Source organism: Cavia porcellus, unplaced genomic scaffold, assembly GCF_034190915.1.
Source record: "Cavia porcellus strain 051 isolate PalLab524CR breed Dunkin Hartley unplaced genomic scaffold, mCavPor4.1 scaffold_23, whole genome shotgun sequence".
In the NCBI taxonomy this organism is placed as follows: domain Eukaryota; kingdom Metazoa; phylum Chordata; class Mammalia; order Rodentia; family Caviidae; genus Cavia; species Cavia porcellus.
In genome coordinates, this window is record NW_026947506.1 from 32,319,691 (window position 1) to 32,347,681 (window position 27,991).

The following is a 27,991-nucleotide window of genomic DNA, read 5'->3' on the forward strand; positions in this document are numbered from 1 at the left end:
ATCCTCAGTATCGCCCAAAACAAATACAAAAGTCATCCGAATTTTTTTTTTTTAAACAGAAGAAACTGAAAATCTTGCTGATTCTACTAACTGGTGGTGGGTTTTCTTTCAGTGAGGCCTGAGGAGGGACCAGACAGTACTGGGAAGGTAGGGACTGTGTTTAGGAAGTGGCCACAGGGGTGGGGATGTGGTTTGTGGCTGCTGCCCACCTCTGCCCTCTGCCTGGTGCTCTGTGGCCTCATCTGGCTGGATCAGTGTTTCGAGGGCCTCCCCTGGACGGAGCGGCTTTGACAAGAGAAAGACTGCGCCTCGCAGTTGTAGAGGCTAGAAGTGTTTTGTTTGCTTGGTTTGGGGTGCTGTGCATTAGAACCCAGGGCCTTTGCACTAAAGTACATCCCAGCCCTTTTTGTTGAGCCAGGGTCTCAGTAAGTTGCCCAGGTTGGTGTCAAACTTGCAGTGATCCTTCTGTCTTAGCCTCCCGAGTGCTGGAATTGCAGTGTGCCACCAAACCCGGCTCCTTGCCACTTTCTGAAGCAGGTCTGGAATTCTCTTTCCGAGTGTCTTCAGTTGCACTCTTGTGGGTGCCTCAATATTTCTGTATCTTTTTTTTTATTTATTAAAAAATTAAAAGAAAGAAGGAGATTAAGATAAAAGAGGACATAACAAAATAATAACACAGGGCAGAACAGAACAATTTAAGCATCATAGTGTTTCACCACAAGATAACCCGACATAACAGTAGCTCCCATAGTGTCTTTTTCCTTGAAATATTTGAGTATAACTTCGTATACTATAGCATCAAACACAACATGACAGTGTAAAACCATTCAAGAGAATGTAAGTATTACAGGGTATTTAGAACCAACTAACAGAAAATGAACAATGCTTTCTATATTATCTCCTTGTCTATAAAAAATTTTGTTAGGGGCTGGGGATTTAGCTCAGCGGCATAAGCGCCTGCCTTGCAAGCAGTCAGTCATGAGTTCAAAAAAGACAAAAAAATTTTTGTTTATATTATCACATATAATAAAATCCAGTAAGATACAACATGATAAACCGATGGAGACAGAAGAACAAAAGCTTCATGGGACTTCAAAATAAGATGATAATGTATCAGCACTAGCTATTATATTGTCTTGTTTTCTTCAAAATAACTGTTCATGCCATCACAGACAATAAAATCAAACAACCCAGAATAGAACCATTCCAATTAATGAAAACATTATAAGGCTTCAAAGCAATATAATGGGGAATCATGTTTACCGCACGCTTTTATGTATTCTTAGCATTTCTTACACTAGGGAAACTATTCGGTATTGATACATGTGAGTTTGATTTATTTCACTTATGAGTCTGGTCTCAAGCTGCAACAATTTATTTATAAATATCTCAATGTGATCATTCTTTATAGCTGAGTAGTACTCCATTGTATAAAAATACCACAACTTTTTTATCCATTCCTCTTGACTTAGGACACTTAGGTTGTTTCCAAGATCTGGCTATTACAAACTGTGCTGCTATAAACATGGGTGCACATATATTGCTGTGGTATGATGTTTTCAGTTTTTCTGGCAATATGCCTAGAAGTGGAATAGCTGGAACAAATGGGACTTCCAATTCCAGCTCTTTGAGAAATCTCCAGACTGACCTCCACAATGGTTGCACCAGTCTACACTCCCACCAACAGTGCAGGAGAGTTCCTTTTTCCCCACAGCCTCTCCAACATTTGTTGGTGGTTTTCTTGATCCTGGCCATTCTTTCAGAAGTGAGATGGAATCTCAGTGTGGTTTTAATTTTCATTTCTCTAATGAGTAATGATGATGAACATTTTTTCATGTATTTATTTGCCATTTGTATTTCTTCATCTGAGAAGTGTGTATTCGTCTCAGATGCCCATTTTTGGATTGGATCTTTGAATTTTGGGAGTCTGAGTTTTTTTTAATTCTTTATATGTTTTAGACAGTAGTCCTTTGTTTGAGGGGCAGTACACTAAGATTGTTTCCCAGTTTGTGGGTTTTCTTTTCACTATGCTGGAGATTTCTTTTGACATGCAGAAACTTTTTAATAAGAGGCGATCCCAGTTATTGATTCTGGGAAGTATTTCCCGTGCGGTTTGATTCCTCTTTATGAATTCTCTACCTACCCCTGTGTCTTCAAGGTTCCTACCCACTTTGTCTTCCAATAGATTTAGTGTTTCTGTTTTAATATTCAGATCTTTGATCCATTTAGATTTTAATTTAGTACATGGTGATAGGCATGGGTCTAGTTTTAGTTTTCGGCATGTGGAGAGCCAGGTTTTCCAACACCATTTATTAAAATATTTTTGTATCTTGAGTTGATTGAAAACATTTCCCTTTTACGGTCATTTTGACTTTGGGGCAGAGCAGAAGTTGGAAGACGCCAGATCTGGTGAATAAGGTGGGCGAGGACAGTGTCATGTTTTCCCAATGCTGCCTGTCCATCGGCTGGCCCTCCAGCAGGAGCACTCAACAGCGTTTTTGATCACACGCTGTAAAGACTTCCAGAACTGCTTCAGAAAGTGGCAAAACAATGGGATAAGTGTGTTGGAATCAAGGCGGATGATTTTAAGGGAGGTGCGTGCCCATATGTCTTTTGCTATAAGTTTTTAAAATTTAAAAAAAGTTTTTCACCACTATATTGGGATCATCATTTACAAGAGCAAAACCAGAGATGGTCTGTAGCGTGATTCTGCCCCCTAGGGGACAGTGGTGGTATCATCTCATCTGTCACAACTTCAGGGTGCACTACTGACATCTAGTGGGAGAGGCCAGGAGCACTGCTAGCCTGCTGCAGTGACAGCCATGCCGGCAAGGCCAGGCCCCAGATGTGCCAGAGCCTGACGGAGAAAGCATGGACCTCCATGCTGTCCTGCTGAATGGTCCACCTTCCAGCACTTACACCAGTGATAACAGAGAGTGGCATTTTCCCTCAAGCACACCCATAACATTCATGACAAATTTAGATCAGAGGAGAGCTTGTTTAAATTTGGTGGCGGTGGAACCCAGCTCCTTTCTCCTGCTGCTGGGTTCTGGTTGGAGGTGACTTTCGGAGGGCAATGAATGCTTTTTGGGGGAAACAACTATGTTTTGACCTGGGGATCACCTTAGTTGGGGGTTTCCTATCACCGGCTGTGCCCCTTTTTCCATTGAGGGAACAAAATCCAAAGCCTGGTGTGGAGGTGCATACCTGTAATCCCAGCACTCTGGGAGACTGAGGTACAAGGTCTCAAATTGGACCTTTCCCTGGGCAACTTAGACTGTGTCTCAAAAAATGAAACGGACTGGAGATGTAGCTCAGTGGGAATTCCCTGGGTGCAATCTCCAACAACTTAAATGACATGAGTGATGATTTTTTAGACTAATTGAAACTCATTAGCACACGAAAATCCTACACTGGTGTTAACTTTTTCTAAATAAAACCTGTGACATTCTAGTGTTTTATTTTGGTTTGTTCTGTTTTTTTGAGACAGGGTCTCATTATGTAGTTTAGGCTGGCCTTGAATATGTGGCGATCCTCTTGCCTGAGCCTCCAGAGTGCTGGGATTGTGGGCATGCACCACTGAGCCTGGCTGTAGTGATTCTGACTTTTAGAAATGGTGATTTTGCTGGGCATGGCGGTGTATGCCCATCATCGCAGACCGAAAGATGCTTCGAGTTCAAGGCCAGCCTGAACAACACACTGAGTTCAATACTGGTCTGAACTGTGTAGTGAAACTCTGTCTTAAAAAAAAGATGATTTTTAGAAGAATCAAGCTAAGCATGAGAATCAGGCAGACTTATTTGTTGTGTGCTGACAAAGACATGAAGCAGAGAAAGTGAACTGTCTTGGTTGATTCCATTTTATGGTTTTCCAGGATGGCTGTGTCTGTTGGGATATTATTACCCACATGTAAGCATTTCTGGAACTCCTGAACAGGGACCACATTGTGAATGGCTTCCTCAGGGAGGGGCCTGCGTGGTGGGAGGAATCACACTTTGCTTTCTCTATACCTTTATGCTTGCTGTGGTTGGAGATGACTTTCAGAGAGTAGGGGATGCTTTTTGGGGGAAACAACTTGTTTTGGCCTGGGGATCACCTTAGTTGGGGTTTTCCTATCACTGACTGTGCCTCTTTTTCCATTGAGGGAAAATCCAAAGCTGGTGTGGTAGTGCATACCTGTATCACCTTTCCCCTTTCCCCCTTCCTCTATTCTCTTTTATTTTTTTTTTTTCCCCAGTGCTGAGATTGAACTCAGGGCATTTGTACTGAGCCATATTCCCATCCCTTTTTAAATTTTTGAGACAGGATTTCAGTAACTTATGAAACTCAGCTGCCCAGTCTGGGCTGGCACCTGTGATCTTCCTGCCTCAGCCTTGCAAAGTGCAGGGATTTTAGGTGTGTCCCATCATGGCCAGCTTCTTGTTTTCTGATGGGAGCTGTGTGTATTCACTGAAGAGAGTACCCCATTCCTAGAAAGGATCTGTTGGGCTCTGATGACTGTGCTGAGCGTTCTGTGCTCCTGTACACGGTGTAGGCTGAGACCAAGCTGCATACTGCCTCTTGCCTGTCTGATCACGTTAGCACTGTGTCCTGCATCTCCGGAAGGCCCCAGTCCAGATGTCTCAAGGTGCCACGAAGCCTGGGGCCTGTGTCAGCTCTGGGCATCCATCTTCCTCCGTGCTTCAGGTCACTGGCTACAGTGCCAGCCCCTCCCCGTGTGGCTCACTCACGCTCTTCCCGCCTGCCTGCAGGTGTGGAGCCCGGCCTGACCGTGCGGCCCTCACTGGAGAGCCTGTTGGCGGCCAGCAGCCACATGCTGAAGGAAGTACTGGACGGCCCCTTTACAGACCCACTCAAGAACTTGCGGCTGCCTCGGGAGCTGAACCCCAATAAGAAGTACAGCTGGATGCAGAAGAAAGAGGAGCGGGTAGGTGGCCTTGGCCTTTTCCCTGTTGCCCTGGGCTAGAGGTGGAATACCAGCCACACAGAGGTGCTTTCTTCCTGGAATGAAGCTGGCTTTAGAGCCAGAGGGGCTTCACCTGTACCTGGCTTCTTCCATTGACCTGGTATGGGCCCCTGAGTAGGTCACTTCTCTTTTGGGTTTACTTATTTTTTTCATACTACTAGGGGTTGAACCCAGGGCCTCTATAGTATATAGTAAGCTCCATTCCCAGCCCTTTTTATTTTGAGACCGGGTCTAAGTTGCTCAGGCTGGGCTCAAACTTGCCATCCTCCTGCCTCAGCCTCCCAGCATACTAGGATGGTAGGTGTGTATCACCAGGCCCATTTTGCTTTGGTTCTCTATCTGATACTCACTGGGCACATCAGCATATGGCAGCTGGGTGGACTGAGAAGAAAGCAGCCTGGGTGCCAGGGTGGCTCTGCCCTTTGCTGCCTGTGGGGCCTTGGGCCATGCTGCCTGTTCTCTGAACCTCTGCCCATGCCCAATACCAGGCTTGACTTCCTCCCTGAGCCCTCATAACAGGAAGGGCACCATGCTTTACCCACAGCTCTTAACCGAGTGCTGACACTGTGCCGCTGTGTTCTCTAGCACAGCGATGGGGCCCAAGCCACAGGTAGTAAGTGACAGCAACTCCAAAGGCCTGGCCTTCACTGACAAGGAGCCGAGCAGTTGCTGGCATTGTCACCCTCACTGCTTTCCCATCCCTCTCCCCGGCCCCTCCAGATGTTTGCTATGAAGTCTTCCCTGGAAGACATGGACGCCCTGGAGCTGGACTTCCGGATGCGGCTGGCGGAGGTGCAGCGCCAGTACAAGGAGAAGCAGCGTGAGCTCGTGAAGCTGCAGCGCCGCCGGGACTCTGGGTGAGTGCTCGGCCCGCACCCCATGGGTTGGCTGGCCTGCCAGGTGGTCAGGCAGTGGCAGGCAGGCGCCCGGGCCATGCCACACTGGTGCTGGGCTTGGTAGGTAGACTGTGGCAGCTGCCAAGTGTGCGTGGACCCTAGTGACGTGTGCGCAGCGTGTGCCCCTCTCCGCGCCTGGCTTGCCCCCAAGTTCACAGCCAAGCCTGTGGTTCTCTTTAAGGGACAGGCACGAGGATCCCCATAGAAGCTTGGCACGCAGAGGCCCTGGCAGGCCACGGAAACGGACCCACGTCCCGAGCGCCCTGTCGCCCCCCTGCAAGAGAGGGAAGAGGCACAGCAGTAGCGGAAAGTAAGGCTGGCCCCTTGGTGGGTCGGGAACTGGCACCCAGCTCGGAGGGGAGGTGCAGTGGCCCAGTGAGGTTCCTGCGCCCGGGGACCTTGAGTCCCCCGGGCTCTTAACCCCCAGAACAGCAGCTTCTAGGGAGCTCGGCGTGCTTCCCAGGCATACAGGGCAAGCCAGGCTGGAAGACTGATCCAGTGAGAGGGGTCGCCCTGTGCTCGACCCTGCCTTCCTGCCAGTCTGCTTCTTTCACAGCCAGGGTCTAACTCCTGCCTGCTCCACGCACCTCCCTGCTGCAGAGCCGCCAGCCTTGCTGTGACTGCCTGACACATGCTGTTGCTTGAGTCCTCCCATGCTGGACATTTCCCCGTTCTCCTGTTCCAAACTGCTGGCTTTTCCTGCCTGAGAGCAGGGCCACTGCTTCTGTGTGCTCTGGGAATGAGGTCCTTGATGGCAGTGGCAGCAGATTAGTATGGCAACATTGGAGGTGGTCTTGGATGCTCGCTGGAAAGAGCGTCTCCCCCTCAAGGACCAGGCCTTGTTTTCCCTGGGCATTGCTGGGCGTTGGGTGACAAGCCGAATGAGGAAGGGAGCTGTGGTATGCTGTGGCCTTGCAGCCTGGGCTGTGACAGTCCAGGATAGGGAAGCAGAAGGAAGGAGCCCCTAGTCTTCCCAAGGGTGCCTGAGAGACAGCGGGGCAGCTGAGGGTCTTCTCAAGAAAGCTGTGCACACAGCCCCAAAATCACTCATTTAACCTCTTCAGACGTTCCTGACCAAGAGAGGATGGAGAGAGGAAGAGATGCAGAGTTGCCAGCTACAGCAGAGCAGGGCAGTCTCCTGAAGAAGACTGCATGTGGCCATGGCCCGGCAGTGCAGGCTTAGTGGTCAGGGGTGCAGGTCCAGGGGTGTTGAAGGTCCTGCTGAGTTCCAGGCCCACCTCTCCTGCAACCTCAGGCAGGTGTTAGCTTTTTCAGACCTCAGTTTTCTTATCTATTAAAAAAATAAATAAACCAACCCCCTTCCCCCAAAATACTGCACAGAACACCATTGTTCTGTGACTAAAATAGAAGGCACTAACAGTATCAGACACAGTATAAGCACCAAATCAAGATGAGCTGCTTTTATTACCTGTGAAGCTTCAGCTTAAAGCGAGGAAGAAAAAGCTTTTGTCTGTGTCCCAGCTGCCTGGACTCACAAGGAAATGGGAGGCGAGCTAATGGTTCCTTCATATAAGCTCCTCATCTTAATTTCCTTCCCATCCTGGTGGATTTCCTTGGCATTTCTGATTCTTGCTTCTGACCCTTGTTTTTGGAATGTTTGGTAGAGAGGAAGATCACTGTTTAAAGGTGTGTGTGTGTGTGTGTGTGTGTGTGTGTGTGTGTGTGTGTGAAAAGAGATGAAAGCAGCCAGCAGAGAATGCTGACTTGTTTTTCTTTTTTGTACCAGGGATCGAACTCACGATCTTGTGCCTGACAGACAGGCACTGTGCCGCTCAACTGTATCCCCAGCCCTGGTGTTTTGTTTCTTCTACATGATATTCTCTGCCTCATTCACAAATATCTCAGCATTCTAGCACTTTGGTTTTGCAAGATCTGTCTCCCCAGATTGGTGCTATAGCATCCAAGACTGTGCTTCAGCTTCCAGAGCCCAGCCTTCAGGGCCACAAGGTGGACCCAGCCCTGGAGGGTGGCCTGGCAAGCGTGCTGACCAGTGTGTGTTTGGGTTTCAGGCTGAGCACCAAGTCCCTGCTGACATCAGATGACTATGAGCTTGGAGCTGGGATAAGGAAGAGACACAAAGGGCCTGAGGAGGAACACGACACGCTCATTGGAATGGGGAAAGCCAGGGGCAGGAACCACAGCTGGGATGAACAGGAGGCCTCGTCTGACTTCATGAGTCAGGTCAGTAGCCCAGGCTTCCAGCTGTGCTGTGATCCTGGGGTCAGGGGTCCGGAGGTCATGCTTGAGAGAGTGCACGTTCCCTTTGCAGGTCTGTTGGGCCCTGTTGCTGTAAGGAATGGTTAGTTTCCCTAAGGGCCAGAGGAGATGAGGGACTTGGCAAAGCATTGCAGCCTTAGAGGCAGAACCAGAACTAAATCCCTTTGTGTGCTTCTTGACCCTTTGCTGAAACCAAGCAGGGAGATTGCAAGTTCTTAGCCAAATAATGCAATTACTATGTGGTTTAACAGTGTAATTGTTTAACAAGCAGCTCCATGGTTTTGAAGTTTTAAAAAACAAAGACCTGGTGCCATTGTAATTTCCTCTGTGAATTCTCCAGGGGTAATGGGGTGAGAGCCAACTCCTTAAATTTCCTTATTTCTGCAGAGTATTGAAATCTTCCACTTAAGGGCCTCATCTCTAAATGCTAATGCACCTTGTCGTCCCTCCCCATGAGGCCCTATGTTATGGAGATGTTTTGATTGATTTGGTCATCAGAAGGGAGGACAGAGAGAGACGGGTCCAGGACCAGAAAGACTGACAGTTTGTACATCATGATCCTTTTTCATCTCAAATTGTGCTGAGGGATGCTTTCATTTTTGTTTAAATGACAGTGTCCCGGCTTCTTTCCTCTGTATGAAATACTACTTGATTGAAGAAAACAGAGATAACATGTTGAAATGCAGGGCATTAATAGCTTTGAAACTGCATTTCACGTCAACAAATGAATACAGTTAAAGATAGACCTGAAAGCAGGAATTTAATCTCTGAAATCTCTTAATTATGCTTTCTGCTTCAGGCATTCAAGACACACTTCAGGCATTTGCTTGGCAGTTTTGGCCCTTTGAGTTAGAAGGGCTGATTTAGACGCCAGCAGTGTCCTTCAGCTACTGTAGGTGGTTGAGATAAGCACAGCAGCATGCTCTGGTTTAGATTATTTATTTATTTTACACTACTGAGGATTGAAACTGAGCTACATTTCCAGCCCTTTTTATTTTTTGAGAGACAGGGGCTTACTAAAATTGCCCAGACTGGCTTCAGCTTGCAGCCCTTCGGCTCTGTTCTCCAAGATGTTGAGATTACAGGCCTGTGCCACACTGTGCCTGGCTGGCTTTTCAATCTTGCTTTGTTCTTTCCTCTCTCAACTCAGAGCTACCTTCTCTGGGCCATCAGCAGCTGTGCTTTCTTAAAGTGCTTCCCAAGGAGGTAGCAGATAGTGCTATGAAAGGCCAGTGTGGAAATGCCAGGGCCAGTGCTGACTGTAACCATAGTAACAGCTGTTTAATAACTGGTTACTTTGGGCCAGGCATTTTGATAAATCTTTTTTTTTGAGACAGGGTCTCACCATACAGTTCAGGTTGGCCTTGAACTCACTATATAGTCCAGGCTGGTGTCAGACTACTGATGGTGTTCCATCCTGGCCTCCCAAAGAGTGCTGGGATCCTGATAAATGTTTTCTGTGCGTTATCTTGGTTCATCTTCAGCCAGGTGATGTCCAGACAGAAATGTCCTCTTTTTACAAAGCACAAGGACTAAGGAGCTCAGCAAGTCAGTCATAAGGAAGGACTGGAGCCCAGGGTTGTCAAGACTGTGTACTGAAGCCCACTGTCTCTCTTGTCAAATGTCCTAACCTGTAACCCAACTTCCCTCCCTAGCTAAAGATTAAGAAGAAGAAGATGGCCAGCGACCAGGAGCAGTTGGCAAGCAAGCTAGACAAGGCCCTCTCCCTCACAAAGCAGGACAAGTTGAAATCGCCCTTCAAGTTTTCGGACAGTTCTGGGGGGAAATCGAAAACTAGTGGGGGCTGTGGCAGGTTCTTGACTCCTTATGACAGCCTGCTGGGCAAGAACAGGAAGGCACTGGCCAAAGGCCTGGGCCTGTCTCTGAAATCTTCTAGAGAAGGTAAACACAAAAGGGCTGCCAAAGCCAGGAAGATGGAGGTGGGGTTCAAGGCCAGAGGCCAGCCCAAGTCGGCCCACTCCCCTTTCGCCTCGGAAGTGAGCAGCTACTCCTACAGTAAGTAGCGGACGCCATGCTGCCTCCGGGCCGCTACTTCTCTCCTTTTTCTGTTCATTTTCTTCCTCTGTCTGGGGATGCTCTTTCGGCTTTGCGCGGTCTCTAGGCCGGAAGTGGGAATCACCTGAAGCGGACGTGCCTGTAATTGGCACATGTGCTGCTGGCAGGTGCCTGTGATTGGTGGGTGTCTATGGTGGGCGGGAACTGGTTTGCCCGCCCTCGTTTCCACTGGAAGTCTTCTATTTGGAGGTCTAGCATACTATAGAGTTTGCGGCTGCTCGTCCTAGAGAGTCCAGGAATGTTACTGTTTTTGAGAATGCTAGAAGTGATGAACTCGTAGTCGCATTTTGGAAGCTCATAGTTAACTTCAGGCTTGGCTCCGAACCGAAGGCTTCGTGGGTGTGTTTCATTTGTGACAGCCCCACAACTGGGTACCCCCATTTGGTTTTTTGAGGCCATCAAGGCTGAAGGGGGTGGTGGAGGGAAGGGTGTGCGCCTAGGTGGGATACGGAGAATCAGGCTGGGTCAAACTAGCTTCCGCCTAAGTGCTCATAGTCTGCCGGTCTGTAGGCTACGATCATAATTGTGTTTGTTGGGCCCTTCAGGTGGAGCAGGGGCCATGGCTGTGGAGTTATTCTAGTTTTCCCGAGCTTGGCGTCTTCCCGGGGTCTGTGGGCTGATGCTACATGGTGGATATAAGGTCCTCACACAGTGTGTGTGGGCTGAGCACAGCCCATGGCTGTGGTGGGCTGGTATTGAGCATGTGGTAGCTGCAGGAGGATCCTCTTGGGTCCAGGCCCATGTTTGTGTCCCTTTATTCTGAGAGTCCCCAGCCCCTGCATATACAGAGCGCTTCTGTTGGGCGTTGCCATACTCTGTGTCTTGGGCTTTCTATGGGCTATGACTGGATCCTGGGAATGTGTGTATTTAGAGGAGAGAGACAATGTAAGACATGCAAAAATGGACACATTTAATGTCACAAAGTGTGTTTTCTTCTTTTCTTTCTTCCCTCCTGTCATTTCTTTTTCCCTCTCGTCTTGTCTAGTGTTTCTTTGTTCTTCTGTTTCCTCTCCTTTTTTCCTTTTGTCCATCTATCCTTGATTAAACCCTAGGATCTTTGCATTGAGCTCCACTTGCATCCACTTTAAAAATTTTGAGACAGAGCTTTTTGTTGTTAAATTGCCCAGGCTGAGTTTGAGCTTGAAATGCTCCTGCCTCAGCCTCTCAGTACTGAAATTATAGACATGCACTACTGTGTTTTCTTAAGAAAAATGGCTATGGATTTGGATGTTAAATCTCATCTACTCATCAAGGTTCTTGGAAGCCTTGAGTGAGCTCAGCTGAGCAGAGCTGAACACTGCACTGGTGCAGGATTGAACTAATGTTATGTTTTAGCAAGTGTGTTTTTGTTTTTCCTAGACTAGCAGCCTTCCAGGACCAGTGTGCCATCAGGTGGGCCAAGCAGAGTGTTTTATGTGCTTGGGCACACAGCACACAAAGTCACCATATATCTTCAGTGTCCCTCTGACCTGGCTGGGTATGTTCTGACAGGACTTCCCAGGTCCACGGTCATGTGCAGGAACGAGGAGAGGGTGGCAGGGACAGACTTGTTGTTCTGAAGAGAAAGAGGATTTTCCTTGGTTCTGTTTCTGCTCAGTTTGGAATAAGGAGGGCTGAGCAGGAGGACTGCTTGGCTGCTTACTGGGACACCACTGCACTCAGCTTACTGGTGGACATGAATAGGGTAGAGGTACAGGTCACAGATAGTTGGGACCTAAAGTCTTTGGGGTGCCCCAAGCAGTCTTATCCAATGCAGCAGGGGTATCGTGTCCTTGGGAGTGTGAGGAAATGTTCCAGTTGTCCAGCCAGGTATGGTGGTATATATCTGTAATCCCAGCCATCAGGAGGCTGAAGCAGAAGAATCACCATGAGTTTGAGACCCTGTTTCAAGAAGAAAAAAAGAACCAAAAAACTGTCCCAGGTGTCCATCTGATTTCGTTACGCCTTTGTAAGGGAGAGAAAATGGATTAACATTCACACAGGGAAGTCATCGGGCCTGTCTCCACTTCCATGCTGGCTAAGAGAAGCACCTGGTTGTGTAAAGGGCCGCTTTCTTCTCTCCCTTCATACTGGGGATTGATTGAACCTAGGTGCACTCTACCATTGAGCCAGATACATCTTTGGCCCTTTAAAAATCTTTTAGTTTGAGACAGTCTTACTAAATTGCCCAGTGAGACTTGTGGTCTGCGTGCCTCATCCTTCCTAAATGCGGGGATCACAGATGCATACCAGTGCACTTGGCTTTTTTCTTTTTCTAGCTTGCTTTAATGTAGCTCTGGGTGAGTGAGCAGTGTCAGCGTGGAGATGCTGTCGTGGCAGGAGGAGGAAGAGAGAATGGTGCCTCCTACTCTTCCAGTGTGGAGTGTAGGGATGGGTAGTGTGCCTGGCGGTTCTTGAGGGACGGCAGGTTGTCTGTGGTCATCTCTGGGCTGGAACGTGGCCTCAGAAGGGACAAGTTGGAACACGTGACAGCAGGAGCTGGGGCTGTAACAAGGGCTAGAGGCTTGGTAGAAGTTGACCTTGCCCTGCCTTAGATTTGCTAGGCTGTCCAGCTCTTGGAGTCTTGGTTGGAACAGAAAGCAGAGCTATTGGTGGAAACAGCCAGGGACCCCACCCCTTGTGTGTGCTTCTCTTGGACTTGGGCAAGAGTAGGTGTTGCCAACAGTGGCTGTGGGCATCAGCATTCGTTTTGTTTGGATCAAGAGCAAGAGGGTGCATGTGGGGGTTGAGGTAGGAAGGGACCAGAGCTCTGCCCCCTCATGGGCTCCCCCGAAGGCTGTTGGTTGTCTCCCAGGAGGGCTTGAGTACCCTGGTGCTCAATCTTGTAGCTCAGCTGGAGACACCAGAAGCCAGGGCTGGTGGGACAGGGGAAGCACAAGGGGGTGCATCTGTTGTGACATCACCAACTTCCTTGGTGTGAGTATTCTCACTGAGGCCCATTTGGAGCTGTCCTTGCATTGCTGCTGAGCAGGGAGTGGGAAAGAGACCTGTGTGTGCCAGCCACCCTTAGGAGCCCTTTCCCCAGGGGGCCTCGTCCTTCCCCAGAAAGAGCTGCTGGGCTGTGTGCAGCCCGTGCAGTAGCATGGAATGTGTGGCAGTAGCTACCAGGATCCAGAGAGTCACGGGGCCCACCAGGGCCTGGGAAGGCCATGGTGACTGTGGTGGGTGACTTGGCAGTGCCCTGCCGATAAGGTGCCTGGGTGTACACTGCTGGCAGAGCCCAGCTGTGCAAGACTCGTGCTGCCCATGCTTGGAGGCTTCCCAGGTGAGGCTGAGGCCTGGCCAGCACACCCCAGTGCGTTCTCAGAGCCACTGATCACAGAGAACTAGACGCCACCTCTCCCCCCACCGCGCCTTGTGACTTACCTTGTTAAAAACTACTTTGACTGCAGATACGGACTCAGAGGAAGATGAAGACTTCCTGAAGGATGAGTGGCCTGCCCAAGGCCCCTCCGGCTCCAAACTGACCTCCTCCCTCCTGTGTGGCATGGTGGCAAAGAACGGCAAGCCAGCCACCGGCCCCAAGCTGACCAAGAGGGGCCTAGCGGCCCCCCGGACTCTGAAACCCAAGGCGGCCGCCAGCAGGAAGCAGCCGTTCTGCTTGCTGCTCCGAGAGGCCGAGGCCCGCTTGTCCTGCAGCGACTCTTCGGAGGACTCGTTTGACCAAGGTTACTAGCTCCACACACAAAATCTCTTCCATGTTTTAGCGCGAGAGTGAGTGTGAAGAGCGAGAGCGAGCGAGCGAGAGAGAGCACGCGTGTGCACACAGCAGGGATGGCAGCTGTGGCCGTCGCCTGATGGCCCAGGACGGCAGCCGTCTGGTTCTTGGCAGCGTAGCCTGCCGTATCCGCCTCTTTTTGTTTTTGTTTTTATTTGTACTGTATCATTGTGATTAATGCCATTGGCGAGCTCTTTGGAGCTTCACATGGACTGGTTTTTGGTCTCCACTTTTCTCCTCTCCTTCCTCTGCACCCCTCCCCACCCCGAGGCCCTGCACCTTTCCTGTCCCCCCAGACCACAGGTCTGAGCAGGGCTCTCTTTTGGCCTGGGCCCGGCCCTGGGAGCATTTTGTAAATGGACCTCTGTCGTGTGGACGTGTGACTTGATGTTTGTACCGCGATTTTGGTAATACCAAGCTTTATTAAACATACCGAGTTCATTTTTAACTAAACCGTGTGCCTTGTCTCTCTTGCTGTGTCCTTACTAGACATCAGGTGGCCGCTTCCCTTCATTTGTTCCTCCTCCCTCCTCCCTCCCGCTCCTCCTCCCCACCCCAGAGGGAGTGGAAGCTCTGCTCCTCTCTATTATTCAAATATCCCTGGGAGCTCTGGCATCCATTCCATTTTTCAGGTGAAAGTCAGCCGCCCTCACCTCCAGCATCATCTTTTTTTTTTTGCTTGTTTGTGTTTTATTTTCTTAAAACTTTGCTCTTACTCACTAGTGGTTAAACAGAATTAACATAAACACTTGTCTTCTAACACATGTTTCTGTTTTGAAGGGCATGTAGGCAGTGCAAGATCAAGGCCTTTGGCCAGCCTTGGTTTTTGTTGTTAAATTTGAAAGCGTTGGCTTCCTGGCCACTTCAGGGGACAAAGTGCATACTTTGGGGGAGAGCTCTGGCTTGTGGGTCTCTGGCCTGGTTTGGCCTTCGCTTGGCCAGTTCCTCGGCCAGCTCTCCTCTCAGGAGGTCAAGCTCCCTGACCCCCAAGAATGTTCTCTCAGAATGGAACTCTGGGTTTAGAAATATCTGAGCCTTCAGGCCCTTCAATCAGAAATGTCCCAAGGAGGGGAAACAGGTGAAAAGCTTCCCTAGCCCTGGTTTAGGGTCTGCTTCAGGATGGATTCCCTATAGGGCCAGGCTACAGGGATCCTTAGAGCCTGGGTAGCAATACCCAGATGTCAGCTGCTTCCTCAGGTCGGGGGTCATAGCGAATCTGGATGTGTCCTAGCTTGGGCCCCTGGGACCAGAACACTGCCCGTTTTGGCTTCTGCTCCTTGTCTACCATCTCCCCTCTAGATTGACAGGGTTTGGAGACAGCACACTGGGAGCCTGGTGTCCTTTGGGCTCGGGTTCTCCTGTCCCGCTGCCACATCTGAGTGAGTGCATCCTGGGCTAAGAAGAGAGGCCACCAGCCACCTAGTGAGATCTCCCCCGGCCGGCTTGGCTCACCCCTTCCCCTCCCTTGCCTTAGTTGGACCTCTGTGCCCCTCTCCACATACCCTTAAAGCCAGACTTGGAGCTTCCTAGCCTTTGAACACTCCTGGCCCCGCTTGGAGCCTACAGAGAAACTGGCAGCCCCTACCAGACCTCTCCGGAAGGGGCCAGTTGCCCCAAGTCAGCATTCAGGGCTGGATACAGCAGGGCCAGTGCACAGAGCCCAGATAGGAAAGTGGAGTGGGGTGGGGGGAGGGCACTCAGCTTTTTGGTCTGTCCCCCACAGCAAAGCAGATGGTTGATGAGGTCTTAAGGGATATTTGGGTAATAGGGCCTTACTGACCCCCTGGTACTAAAACACTTAATTGGCTTGGCTTTTCTAGTGTGTCTGCTTTCTCCTCCCAGCAGCTTGACCATACCTCCACCCTTGACCCCTACCCATGATGCTTTGAGTGTCTGTTTCGGTCTCTTGCATTTGCTCTCCCGCTGCACTCTGGACGCAAAGCGAAGGCTGGGAGTAGGGCAGACGGCACAGCGGGTCACGGAGCTTGGGTCCGAGCCTGGCTCGTTGCTCCGTAGGTAGGCAAACCCTTTTCTTTCTGTCCTCTGTACACCCACCTCCTCGGGGTCTGCGCCCACCGGGTCTGGCAGCAGCACATCACCTTGGTGCTTATGGGTTTTGGGAAACCAAACCAAGTTACAACAGCCAACCCCTTGTCCTGAGCCAAGATTTTAAAAAAATAAAAAGTTTTTCTGCATTTCGTTGGGTATCTTTGTTGGGACTTTACTCCCCCCTGCCCTTGGCAAGCTCTGCCTCAGGTGTGGACAACTCCAGAGAGGCTTTCTTGGCCTTGGTCCCCTGCTCCTCCCCTGCACCTCAGACATGGTCTGAGCAGGACCAGTGTGGCCTGCCCAGCTCCAGGGAGGCCGGGAGGATCATGGGATAATTCATATGTCCCTTATGCAGTTGCTCCGTGTGGGCTTCTGCCTGCCAGCATTTTTCCATTGCAAGGTGCTGGGCCTGGCCTGCTCCTAGCTTTCTGGGATCTGACATGGCCCCTGCAGCTCCCAGAAACCCAGGGCTTCCAGCCTCCCCTACCAACCTACTAGCTGAGCTCTGGAGGGAAGATTTCTGGTCCCCACACCCGAGCAGCCAGGGCAGGGTATTTTTAGAAGGGAATATGCCCAGCCCCTCACCTAGCCCTGTGCCCCCACCCCAGCCAGCTGCCCTCCCAACACCTTCCCCTAATTGGACAACCCCAGGGGGGCCCGATGTGGAGGACCCAGGCGCTGTTGAAAGTCTGCCTACACTTAGCCTGCTTTGCCGCGCTGTGGCCCACTGGGGCGGAGACAGAGCCATGTGACGTCGCAATGTGAATGATCGCAAGTGTGCACTGCCTGCCTGCCCTGCCTGCCCCGCTGGCCTCCTCCCCAGCCTGCTTCATCCATCGCCTTGGGAGCCCGCTCCCGCCTGCACCCCTGTAACAAGCCTCCTCTCTCTGCTCCTTTCTCTCTCTCCACCCTTGTATGACTTCCCTTGCTCCTCACCACCTCCCCCTTCCAGGGCTACCCTGCCAGGAATCCAGGCACCTTCCAGTAAATGGGTGGGGGACAGAACTCTTGCCCATGGTAGTACTCATGGGGCTGCATTTTTGGCCACTTTTGGCCGCTTAAATCAAGTGGTAGCTTGGGACAATGGCAGGAGAACTGTGGACTTGGTCACCTGTCTCCCCTCTCCAACTGCTGAGCCCAGGGGATGTGTCCTGCTACTTCTTGCTTCACAGAGCCACTTTCCAGTCCCATCTGGGCCCTACTTTGGCCAGCAGCTCTCAGTGCTCTGGCCTTCTAGGCAGAGATGCACGGGCGCACTTGCCCTTGAAGCTCCTTTGCTGTGTGTCAGATGCCTCAGTGGGGCTGTCTCCTGCAGAAGGGCGGGGACAGCCTCCCTCTTTGGCAGAGGGACTGGTTCACTTGCATGGATCCTTGTGCTTGTCTTTTGTGGCCAGCCCCAGCGCCCAGCCTGCCTGCTCCCAAGAGCCCTAGCTGGCTGCTGGGCCAGTGGCTTGGGAAAGGCCTATCTCCACCCCCAGGAGACAGCCTGAACCTCTTCTGCCAGGCCTGCAGCTGGGGCACTCAGCCTGAGGCTCTGTCTCCAGTTCAGCTTGGCCACCCCCAAGGGTTTCCCCAGAGTCTTGAGCCATAACCAGCTAGGGACGGCACAGCTCCTCTCCGGGTCACAGATACAGCCCTGTTTGTCTTGATCCTCCCCAGACTTGCAAAGCACATTCTGTGTGAACGTTCTTTTTGCTAGGCCAGTTGGGAGGGTCACCCGTGCCACAGCTGAGAAAATGGGGTTCCAGTGAGGGTGGGCACTTGCTTCCAGGCTCTCCAGGGTGGGCTGTTGCTGGATGTGTGTTGGACTCTACAGCCCTATACTTGGAGCTGGAGCCACAACATCCTCCCCAAGTCCCAGAGGAGACCAAACTCCACCTTCTCCTGCCAGCAGGCCCCAAGTCTCCAGCTGGCAAAACAGCTGCAGTCCCTTGCCTGGACACCCTTCTTCCTCCTCCTCCTCCTCCTCCTCCTCCTCCTCCTCCTCCTCCTCCTCTCCTGCCTCCTTCCTAAGCCTTCTTGTCTGTTGGGGTATGTGTGTGTGCGCGTGAGACTGTGGCGAGCGCTGTCTCCAGTCCTGTCTGTGTGTCTGTCCCCTGCCCACAGCACACATGCATGTTGGTGCTCCCCGCACAGAAGCCCACCCTGACACTCAGAGCTGCTGCTTCTCTGGGCTGTCCAGGATGCCCATGTGTTGGGCTCCGTGGGTTGAGGCCCTGGGCAAGCATGGGTGGGACCAGGGGATACTTTGGGATCTCCCCCAACGGCCACGTGGTGAGGCTGCGGGGTAAGGCTGGAGCTGTGGGCACTCCAGTCCCAGGGGTGGTGGGTGGTGGGGGGAGGCACACAGTGGGCCAGAGCCCTGACTTATTCCCTGTTTTCTGCACGCCAGATGAGACCTCCGAGGAGGACGAGGAGGAGCTGGAGGAGGAGGAGGAGGAGGAGGAGGAGGATGAGGAGGCTGCTGGTGGCTATAGGCTGGGCACTCGGGAGCGGGCGCTGTCACCAGGCCTGGAGGAGAGTGGGCTGGGCCTGCTGGCCCGCTTTGCAGCCAGTGCCCTCCCCAGCCCTATGGTGGGACCGTCCCTGTCTGTGGTGCAGCTGGAGGCCAAGCAGAAAGCTCGGAAGAAAGAGGAGCGGCAGAGTCTAATGAGTGAGTGTGGCGGGGACTGCAGGGAGGTGGCACTTCGGCCCATCCCACAGATGAGGAGACTGAGACTCAGCTGTGGGTACAGGCAGAGCTGGGGAGCGGGGGAACACCTGAGGCCAACCCTGTCCCACGTAGAGCAGTGCTGGTGAGGAGAGTCCTCGCAGGGCCTCTGGCTGCTCAAGGTGTAGCTGCTTGAGGCTGAGCTGCTCCACCTTTGTGCTCTGATAAACACAGCCTTAAGACAAGTCCTGGAGGCTATGGAAGCCCAAAGGTGGCTCCAACCCACTCTAGCTTGGTGACATCCTTCCGGTCCCTGAGAGATGTAGGTGCTGGCTGGAGGGAGGTGGTGGGGGAAAGAAAGAACAGCCTGGAGAATAGGAAAGCTGATGACATCCAGGACCTTGGAGCTGTGACCCAGTGGGTGGGGCAGCCAATGGCCAAGTGTCACTGGCCCTGAAGGAGTTGGAGTCAGCAGATTCTGTGTCATCACCCCAATGGCCCAGCATGGTCACAGCACTAATGCTCGGGCAAGAGGCTCAAGTTCACCCTGGCTTTGCTTCCTTCCTGCCTCTGCGTCTGATCACACCCTGCGTCAGGGCCTTGTGTGCTTTTCTCAACAGTGAGAGCAGGCACCTCCTTACCGTCCCTGCAGGGCTGGGTGGGACATGGGGACTGCAGACCTGGCCCCCTCCAAGTCAGTCTCTACTTGGTGTGTCAGGCAGCAATATCTAGAGGACTTTCCCACGAGGCCCAAGCCCCACCCTGCCGCCTCTCTGCTCAGAATTGGCTCCCTGCTGCCTTTTGGTAGATGCCACTTGTCTGTCCCTGCACCTGCATCCTGTCCACAGCCCCTGATTTGCCACCAGCCATTGTAGTCCTTCAGGTTTTCAAACGTCTGTCCCTGCAGCCATAGGCACCCGTGTCATCATGATTATCAAATGTATCATCACGTAATTTGAATTACTTCCTTTGTACACCTTTCGTGTTGGAAGGGTCTGTAGTGATGCTTCCTTTTTCCTTGCAATACAAATAACTTGTGCCTTTTTTTCCTTGTGGATCAGACTGGCTAGAAATTATCTATTTCATTGATTTCTGCGATATTTCCTTCTTTCTGTTTTCTTTGGGCATACTTTGCAACCACCTGTTTCTTAAGGTAGAAGTTTAGGTCATCAGTTTGGGACTGTTCTTTTTGCCGGTAGACATCGAAGGCTCCAAATCTCTCTACCTACACCTCCCACATTTTGATATGTCATCATATTTTCACTTCTCATTCTTTTCTCTGGTGATTTCTACTTCGAATTAGTGATTATTTAAAAAGATATTTCCAACTACTTGAGGGAACTTGACTGGTTATCTTACTGATCCACATGTTCATTGGACTTTTCAGGTCCACTTCTATCAGTTGCTTAGAGATGTTTAAAATCACTAGTTCTCCTTTCGATGCTGTCAGGTTTTGCTTTGTGTATCTGCAGCTCTGTTACTCGGCACAGACACGTTTGCGAGCATCATGGCTTCCCCTTGACTCATCTTTGTTATAAAGTGTTCCTTTCTAACCCTGGCGTTAGATTCTGTTTTGACCCATTTTATCTGGTACACGCAGTCTCTTCATCTTCCTTGTCCTTGCCATTTCTGCGGTATATTTTTTTTTCTCTGCCATTTTGTCATTTTGTTTTATGCTGTGTGTGTGATACTGGGGACTGAACCCAGGACCTTTGCAATGAGCTAAATCCCCGGCCCCTTTTTTGAGACGGGGTTGCTCAGGTGGGATTTGAACTTTTGATCTTTCTGCCTTAGCCTCCCAAAATGCTAGAATGACAGGTGTGCACCACAGCAGCTGGCTACCTTAATATATCTTTGTCTTGGGGGCTGGGGATTTAGCTCAGCGGCATAAAGCGCCTGCCTTGCAAGCAGGCAGTCGTGAGTTCGATACCCGGTACCGATAAAAAGGAAAAAAAAGGAAAAAAAAATATCTTTGTCTTTATATTTACTGTAAGCTTCTTATAGACAATATATTCTTGGGTCTTTTTAAAAACATTCTTTCTATGATTTGTATCTTTTCATTGGAGGGCTTATTATATTTATTATAATAAATGCATAATATATAATAATATGGGTGGGTCTAGCAGCTGGGCATGGTGGCTCACGCCTATAATCCTAGCACTTGGGAGGCTGAGGCAGGAGGATCCTTTGCAAGTTCGAGACCAGCCTAGGCTACAAAGTGAGTTCAAGGCCAGCCTGAACTGCATAGCGAGACCCTGTCTCAAAAAGACCAAAAAAAAAAAAAAAAAAAAAAAAGTGGGTCTGACTATCTCTTTATAATAGCCTTTTCTTTTTAAATAGCTTTGTTAAGATATTTAACACGGGGCTGGGGATTTAGCTCAGCGGCATAAGTGCCTGCTTTGCAAGCAGGCAGTCGTGAGTTTGATCCCCGGTACCGATAAAAAGGAAACAAACAAACAAAAAGATATAATTCACATACCATAAAATATACCTTCACAACCTACCACTGAGTGGTTTTTGCCATGCAGGTGCTTAACGCAACTGAGCTAAATCCTTGGCCCTCAGTGGTTTTTATTATGTTCAGAGTTGGGGAACTATCACTGCTATCTAATTTCTGAACATTCTCATCACCTCAAAAGGAAACCTCACATTCACTGTGTTCCCGCACAGCTCCAGCTCTGGGCAATCCCTTCTTTTGGATTTACCTATTAACTTTTCGTGTAAACGTCTGTGCAGTGTGTGGTCTTTGTTTGGCTGTGTGGTTTGCAGGCTCACCCTCGGGGTAACATGCAGCGCCTCCTTTCGCTCTACGGCCACATCAGCTGCCACTGATAGCCACTTGTGTGTCTCCTCAGCAGCTGATGGGCATTCTGGTTGTTTGCGTTTTTAGGTTTTTACGGCTGATGCTGCTAGGAATGCATGCATACAGAGCTTTGTGAGGCCGTGTTTTCAGTTCTCTTAGTAATGGAACTGCTGGGTCACTGTGTAATTTTTGAGGAGTTATCGAACTGTTTTTCCAAAGCACATTCCACCAGAGTGTAGGAGATTCCAGTTTCTCCACATCCTGTCTGTCTGTCTTTGGGATTACAGCCGTCCCTGCAGATGTGACGTTGTGTCTCAGTGTGTGGTGTGTTTTCTGGGCAGGAGCTGGAATCCAGGGCCTCCTGCATGCTAGGCAAGCACTCACCACTGAGCTACATCCCAGCCTTTCATTATGGTTTTGATTTGTATTTCTGTAATATCTAATGATTTTGAATATCTTCCCATATATGTATTTCTGGCTTACTTCTGTCTATATCTGTTTTCTTTTAATGTTGTTGTTGCTGTTGTCCAAGACAGGGTCTGTCACTGTGTAGTGCAGGCTGGCTTTGCCCTCTGTGTAACCAGGCTGGCCTCAATCTTGTGGCAATCCTCCTGACTCAGCCTCTGGCGTGCTGGGACTCCAGGCATGTGTTGTGTCTTCTTTTAAGACGTATCTTATTTAAACCAGGTATGGCAGTGCACACCTGTAATCTCAGCCATTCAGGAGGCTGAGAGAGTATTGCAAGTTTAGGGCCAGTTGGCCAATTTAGGGAGACCTTATCTCAACAATAAAAAGGTCTGGGATGTAGCTCAGATATAGAGTCCTTGCCTAGTATGCATAGGCCTCCTGGATTTGATCCCAGTACTGGAAAAAGAAATCATATTTAAATCTTAGTTTTTGTTAACTTTTCAAAAGTTATTAAGCAGTCTTTATATATTTTGATTAACAGTCAGATAAGACTTATCTGCTATAATATAATTAGCAGGTATTTTTTCTCTGTGAGTTTTTTACTCATTTTTTTTTTGTATGGAGAATCGAAATCTATTCACCTTTTTGATATCATTATTCAAAACAAAAGTTCCCATCTATCTGTCTTATTCATCTATCTATCTGTCTTGGGGATCAATTCCAGGGACATGTGCATGCTAAGCAGTGGTCAACTATTGAATTATATTGCCATCCCTTTTTATTTTTATTTTGAGACAAGATCTTGCTAAGTTACCCAGGCTGGCCTTGAACTAGCAACCCTTCTGCCTCAGCCTCCTCAGTCATTGGAATGGCGAGTGTATACTGCTGCTCCCAGCAAATGTTTTTAATTTTGATGAAACCTGATTTTCTGTTTCTTGTCACCTGGCTCTAGGGTCGAATGGAAGAGAGTACTGTATAATCCAAGGTCACAAGGATTTGCTCCTGGTTTTTCCTAAGACTGTTACGGTTTGGGCTGTTTTGTTTAGATTTGCGATCCATTTCTAGTTAATTTTTGTGTGTGGAATGATGCAGGGGACTTTTCCGTGTTGATACTCAGTTGTACCAGTAGGGCCTTGCTGCTTTGTTGAAAATTAATTGAGCATAAATGCAAGGAATTATTTCTGGACTTCCAACTCTTTTCCAGTGATCTAAACATCCATTATATCTATTCTTATGCCAGTGCCACATTGTCTTGGTTTACGGTAGCTTTGGTGTAAGTTTTGCAGTTAGAAAATGTGAGCTTCCCAAATTTTTCCTTTTTTTTCTTTTAAAGTTGTTTTGGCACTTAGGCATTCCATGTAAGTTTTAGAATCAGCTTGTCAATTTCTGCCAAAAAAGACAACCGGCATTTTGACAGGAACTGTGTTGAACTGGCAGATCATTTTGGGGCAGATTGGTCTCTTAACATTATAAACCTTTTGATCTGTGAACATGGATTCTTTCTATTTAAATGAATCCTTAATTTTTTTAAAGTAATGGGCTTAAACTCAGAGCCTTCACACTGAGTTATGTATCTAGCCTCCCCCCACTTGGTTTTTGGGGGGTGGGGTCTTACTACATAGCCCAGGCTGGCCTTGAATGCATGGCAATTGTCCTGTTTCAGCCTCCTGAGTTCTGGGATTACAGCCATGTGTCACCATGCCGAGCCTTTTACTGTTTGCATCTCGAGATAGTTCTTGCTAAATCACTTGAACTCAGACTCATGTCCTACCTTAACCTTCCAGAGTGCTGGAATTATAGGTGTGTACTGTCACACTTTGCAATGAATTTTCTTTCTTTCTTTTTTTACTTGGTATTGGGGATCGAACTCAACCTCATGCTTTCCAGGCAGGTGCTTAGAGTGCTGAGCTCAATCCCCGGTCCAAGATGAATTTTCTTAGTGTTCTTTCATCTGAAAATATTTCCATTTCACCTTCATTCTTGAGTGATGTTTTAATATTTTCATTGAATATAAAATTTTCCATTTCCAATTTTTCTCCCAGCACTTTAATGATCTCTCTTCTAGCTTCCAGTTTCTGATGGAAAGTCACCCATTAGTCTGATGGTTTTTTCTAAGTGTTGGTCAGCTTTCTGTTATTGCAACCAATACCTGAGACAATCATATTAAAAAGAAGAAAGCTCCGTTTTGGCTCACGAATTTGCCAGTTGAGTCTAGACTGACCTGCTGTGGACCTCTAAGATGGCTAAGGAAGCTCTTCGCTCTGATAGGGAAAAGAGGGGGAGAGGAAGAGACTGGGGTCCACGGTTCCCTTTGAGACCCATCCCTAGTGACCGGATGCTTTCAGAGGGGCCCCCGGGTCCGAGTGTGGCTTCTCCTGCCGTTCTTTCTCTGGGCTCTGCTTTACTCCGTCTCAGCGGCACCGCGATGTGCCTCGGTACAGTCGGTGCAGACTTCCTGGTACTGCCTTGTGTTCACGTAGCACTTGGGTCTGTTTGCAAATCACTGCTTATCCTCAGCTTGACTGCTGCCTGAGTGTTTTTCCATACCATTCGTTACCACCTGACAGATCTCAGGCGCTGTGGTTCCTTCTCCAGACTCACCTCTCTTACTCAACCCCCTTCTGCTCCTAGGTCCCTTTTGTCAATTTCTTATTTTCAAAGTGGTAATTTTCAGTTCTAGAACTTCCGTTTGGTTCTTTTGAGTTATTTCTATTTAACTGCTGGCCATTCCCGGTTTTCTGTTGCTGTAGAGGCTGAACCAGGAGGATCACAAGTTGGAGCCCAACCTTGACAATTTAGCAGTTTTGTGAGGCCCTGTCTCAGTAATGTGAAGGGTGGGGATATAGGTGGGGGTGAGGGCTCTAGGTGCCATCAGCAGGATAAAACACAAAGAGAAAACCCACACGAGTTTTGCTTTGCCTCCTTAGGGGTCTCCCCAGAGAACCCTCCCCGCTTTGTCCCCAGGTGGGCTACACCTTGGCGTCAGAGGTGGCCAGAGGTGGCCTTCTCTCTCCAGAACGCCGCACACCTTCCCGCTCTTCCTCGTTGATCATCTTTGGCTCGGGTGCTGGGAGTGGGGTGGGCTGTGGATGTGGGGTCCGGATGCTCTGGTTTTCTTCAGTGAGTGGTGTTGCCTTTCCACAGGGGGTGCCTTGGTGGGACTGGAACTCCTTTTTCTGTTCCCTGGGTGGCCAATGGGGTCTCTTTTTCGGATCGGCATCTGCTACTCACTGGGCCATGTCAAATCTGACCCACCTGTGGACAGGCAGAGCCCAGGGGTCCTTCTTTCTCCTCTCCTCTGTGTCATCAGCATCTAACCTCCTTTTTCCTGCTGCTGAGGCCAGAAGGGCTCCTTTCTTTCCACCTGTGTGCAGCCCTGCCTGCTCTGACCGCCAAGGAGCCTGTGGCCTGGGCTGGGGCAAGGATGCAGGGCAGTTTGTCCCTTTTGGGGCTGGGGATTTAGCTCAGCAGTGTAAGCAACCTGCCTGGCAAGCACAAGGTCATAAGTTTGATCCTTGGTACCACCAAAAAAAAAAAAAAGCCTGTCTCTTCCACAGGCACCTTCTCAGTCCACTGTCCACCTGCCCACACAGGGCATACCTGTGGTGGGCTGTCTTGGGGCCAAGTCATAATCTGTCTAGTCTGTCCTCAGCCAGAAAGCCCCAGCTGCCTCCTTGCGCTGTGGGAGATGAATTGTTGAGATCCTCAGGCTTTGCCAGTACCCCCAGGTTCCACTACTTAGGCTGCCTCTTCAAGGGTGGCCTCCCAGGAGAACCCTTGTACCTGAGCCAGTTGGGCTGGTCTTGGCCTGTGTGCTGTCGGGACGCCACAGTAGGTCACTGGCCATCCCTGGGACCTCATCCAAAGTCCCCGTCTCCATGGAAGTGTCAGCAACCCACACGCTAATGCTTTTCCTGGGTGTCAGCTCTGTCCAGGCTCAGCCTGTGTGAGCCTTGAGACTCCCTAAGAACTGAGAGAACCAGCTCTAGGGGACAGGGCAGGCCAGACGTGCTGGACACGGTGTACCAGCGTGATGAGGGAGGTGTGGGCAGAGGGGTGCTAGGCAGTCCCGTCACAGCGGACTGGGGGTTTTCCAAGTCGAGGTGGAGTGAGATGGTACATCTGTGGAGGGAGGAGGAGAAGGGAAAGCCCAGAGGTCTGCAGGTGGGGTTGGGTGGGAGCCAGCAGTGGCAGTGGCAAGTAAGGTAGGTATCCGAAGCCCCAGAGGGCAGGTAGTGGGTTCCTTGGTCTTCGGAGGACAGGGCTGGTGAGGGGGCTGGGCCTCCTCACCACTGTGGTGGTATCCTACATGGTATGGGTGAGCCTGGGGTTCCAGCGTGCAGAGGGCATCAGGAGAGGCCCTGGGCACAGGCTTTTCTGGGTTTTCCTGTTGCCTGTGCTGGGCCCTCTGGCTCCCCTGCCTTTACTTGTAGGGTTCCAGGATACCTGGAGGCACTGGCCAGCTTTCCACACCCCTGGATCTCTTGGGGTGAGGGCCACGCTGTTCGGGTGTGGGTCAGGCTGCGTACCTGCCCCTCTCCTGGCAGCAAGTGGGCCCCCTAGCTCAGTGTCGCCCCTTCCCTTCCTTCCAGGCACGGAGTTTGAGTACACAGACTCGGAGAGTGAGGTCAAGGTGCGCCGGCCGCCCCCCGCCACGCTGCTGCGGCCCAAGAAGGCACCGGGTGAGCCTGGGGCCCCGCTGGCCACCCCCGCGCCCTGCGCCCGTGGCCCCAGCAGCCCCGACAAGGCCAAGCTGGCCGCGGACAAGGGGCGCAAGGCCCGCAAGCTACGGGGTCCCAAGGAGCCGGGCTTTGAGGCGGGGCCCGAGGCCAGCGATGACGACCTGTGGACTCGGCGGCGCAGCGAGCGCATCTTCCTGCACGACGCCTCGGCTGCCGCATCGGCACCCGCTCCCAGCAGCAGCACCCCGACCCCTGCCAAGGCCGGCCGCTGTGCCCGGGGCCCGCCCAGCCCGCGCAAGGACGGCGGCCGCGCCCGGGACAGGAAGGACCCCAGGAAGGTAGGCAGCTGGGGCTCGGGCACAGAGCTGGGCTGGCTCTGCAGCCTCAGATGGGCTTCAGAGTCAGTGAGCCAGTCGAGGAAAGGAGCTTCACCACCTTCTCGCTTCCTTATGGAGGGCTTTGCCCCCCTGCACCCTGTCTTACAGCATTTAAAATTGTGTGTGAATGGGAGGCTGAGGCAAGAGGATCTCAGGTGCAAGCCCAACTTGGGCATCTCAGTGATTCAAAATTTTAAAAACACAAGAGGGACTGGGGACATGGTGTGGCAGCCCTGGGTTCCTCCTCCAGTACCACAAGAAGAGAAAACAACAAAAAAAGATGTGTAAATGAACACAACATCTAGGGCTCATGCTGGCCAGCTTTCCATCACTGTTTGATTTTTTTTTTTTTGGTAGTGGGGATCAAACTCATGACCTCGAGCTTGCCAGGCAGGTGCTTATGCCACTGAGCTAAATCCCCAGCCCAAAAAATTATTTTTGAGACAAGGCCTTGCTATGTAATTCAGTCTGGTCTTTTTCTTTGGTACCAAGAATTGAACTCAGGACCTTACACTTGCCAGGAAGCACTTGTGCCACTGGGCTATATCCCCAGCCCCTACTGTTTGAGAACCTAGTTAAGTGACTCAGAGAGAGAAGAGGGCTAGCATAGCTGTAGCTTGCAGGTGGGAAGTTGCAGCCCTGGATCCATTAGCCCATTGTTTCTGGCCCGTGGGAGGAGGCACTTCATGGAGGAAGAGGGGGAGCAAAACCACTGCCTTGCCAGCCAGCTGTAAGGACGGAAACCAAAGGGTCTCCCAGTGTGCTTGAGGGCACCTGGCAGCGGTGACCCGAGGTCCTCCTGCCACGCCCTCCTCCTGAAGACTTGACCTCCCCCTGGAAGAGCCAGCTGAGAGCCGGACCTTCTGGCTGCAGGAGACACAGCAGGTGGCCACAGCTTCCAAAGGCCCAATGGTGTGGACACTAAGGAGGAGCACAGGGTTCAGTATAGCATGGAGCCACATGTGTAGCAGGGTAGGTAGTAACTGTTGTGGGCTGGGGACCCTGTGGTTTCTGTTGGTGGCAGTGTCACTGGCATTACCCACACTATTGTGGTTTGTGGCCTCCACTGTCACCTGCAGGAAAACCCCATCTCTTTAGAGGTAAAAATGTGAAACTAGATATGGGCTT

General features: G+C 50.6%; 1 protein-coding gene across 15 annotated transcripts in view; it reads left to right on the plus strand.

Annotated features, from left to right (window-relative positions):
* Tnrc18 (trinucleotide repeat containing 18) overlaps window positions 1–27,991 on the plus strand; it is an 88,825-nt gene that overhangs the window by 45,598 nt on the left and 15,236 nt on the right. For 12 of the 15 annotated variants that reach the window (XM_063234059.1, XM_063234057.1, XM_063234056.1 and 9 more), the window contains 8 exons: window positions 4,752–4,927; window positions 5,687–5,823; window positions 6,044–6,172; window positions 7,893–8,064; window positions 9,756–10,116; window positions 13,569–13,844; window positions 18,336–18,596; window positions 26,397–26,824. In XM_063234059.1, the coding sequence (XP_063090129.1) occupies window positions 4,752–4,927; window positions 5,687–5,823; window positions 6,044–6,172; window positions 7,893–8,064; window positions 9,756–10,116; window positions 13,569–13,844; window positions 18,336–18,596; window positions 26,397–26,824 (1,940 nt within the window). The remainder of the gene's footprint in view (window positions 1–4,751; window positions 4,928–5,686; window positions 5,824–6,043; window positions 6,173–7,892; window positions 8,065–9,755; window positions 10,117–13,568; window positions 13,845–18,335; window positions 18,597–26,396; window positions 26,825–27,991) is intronic. The other 3 variants (XM_063234062.1, XM_063234063.1, XM_063234070.1) reach the window with 1 other exon arrangement.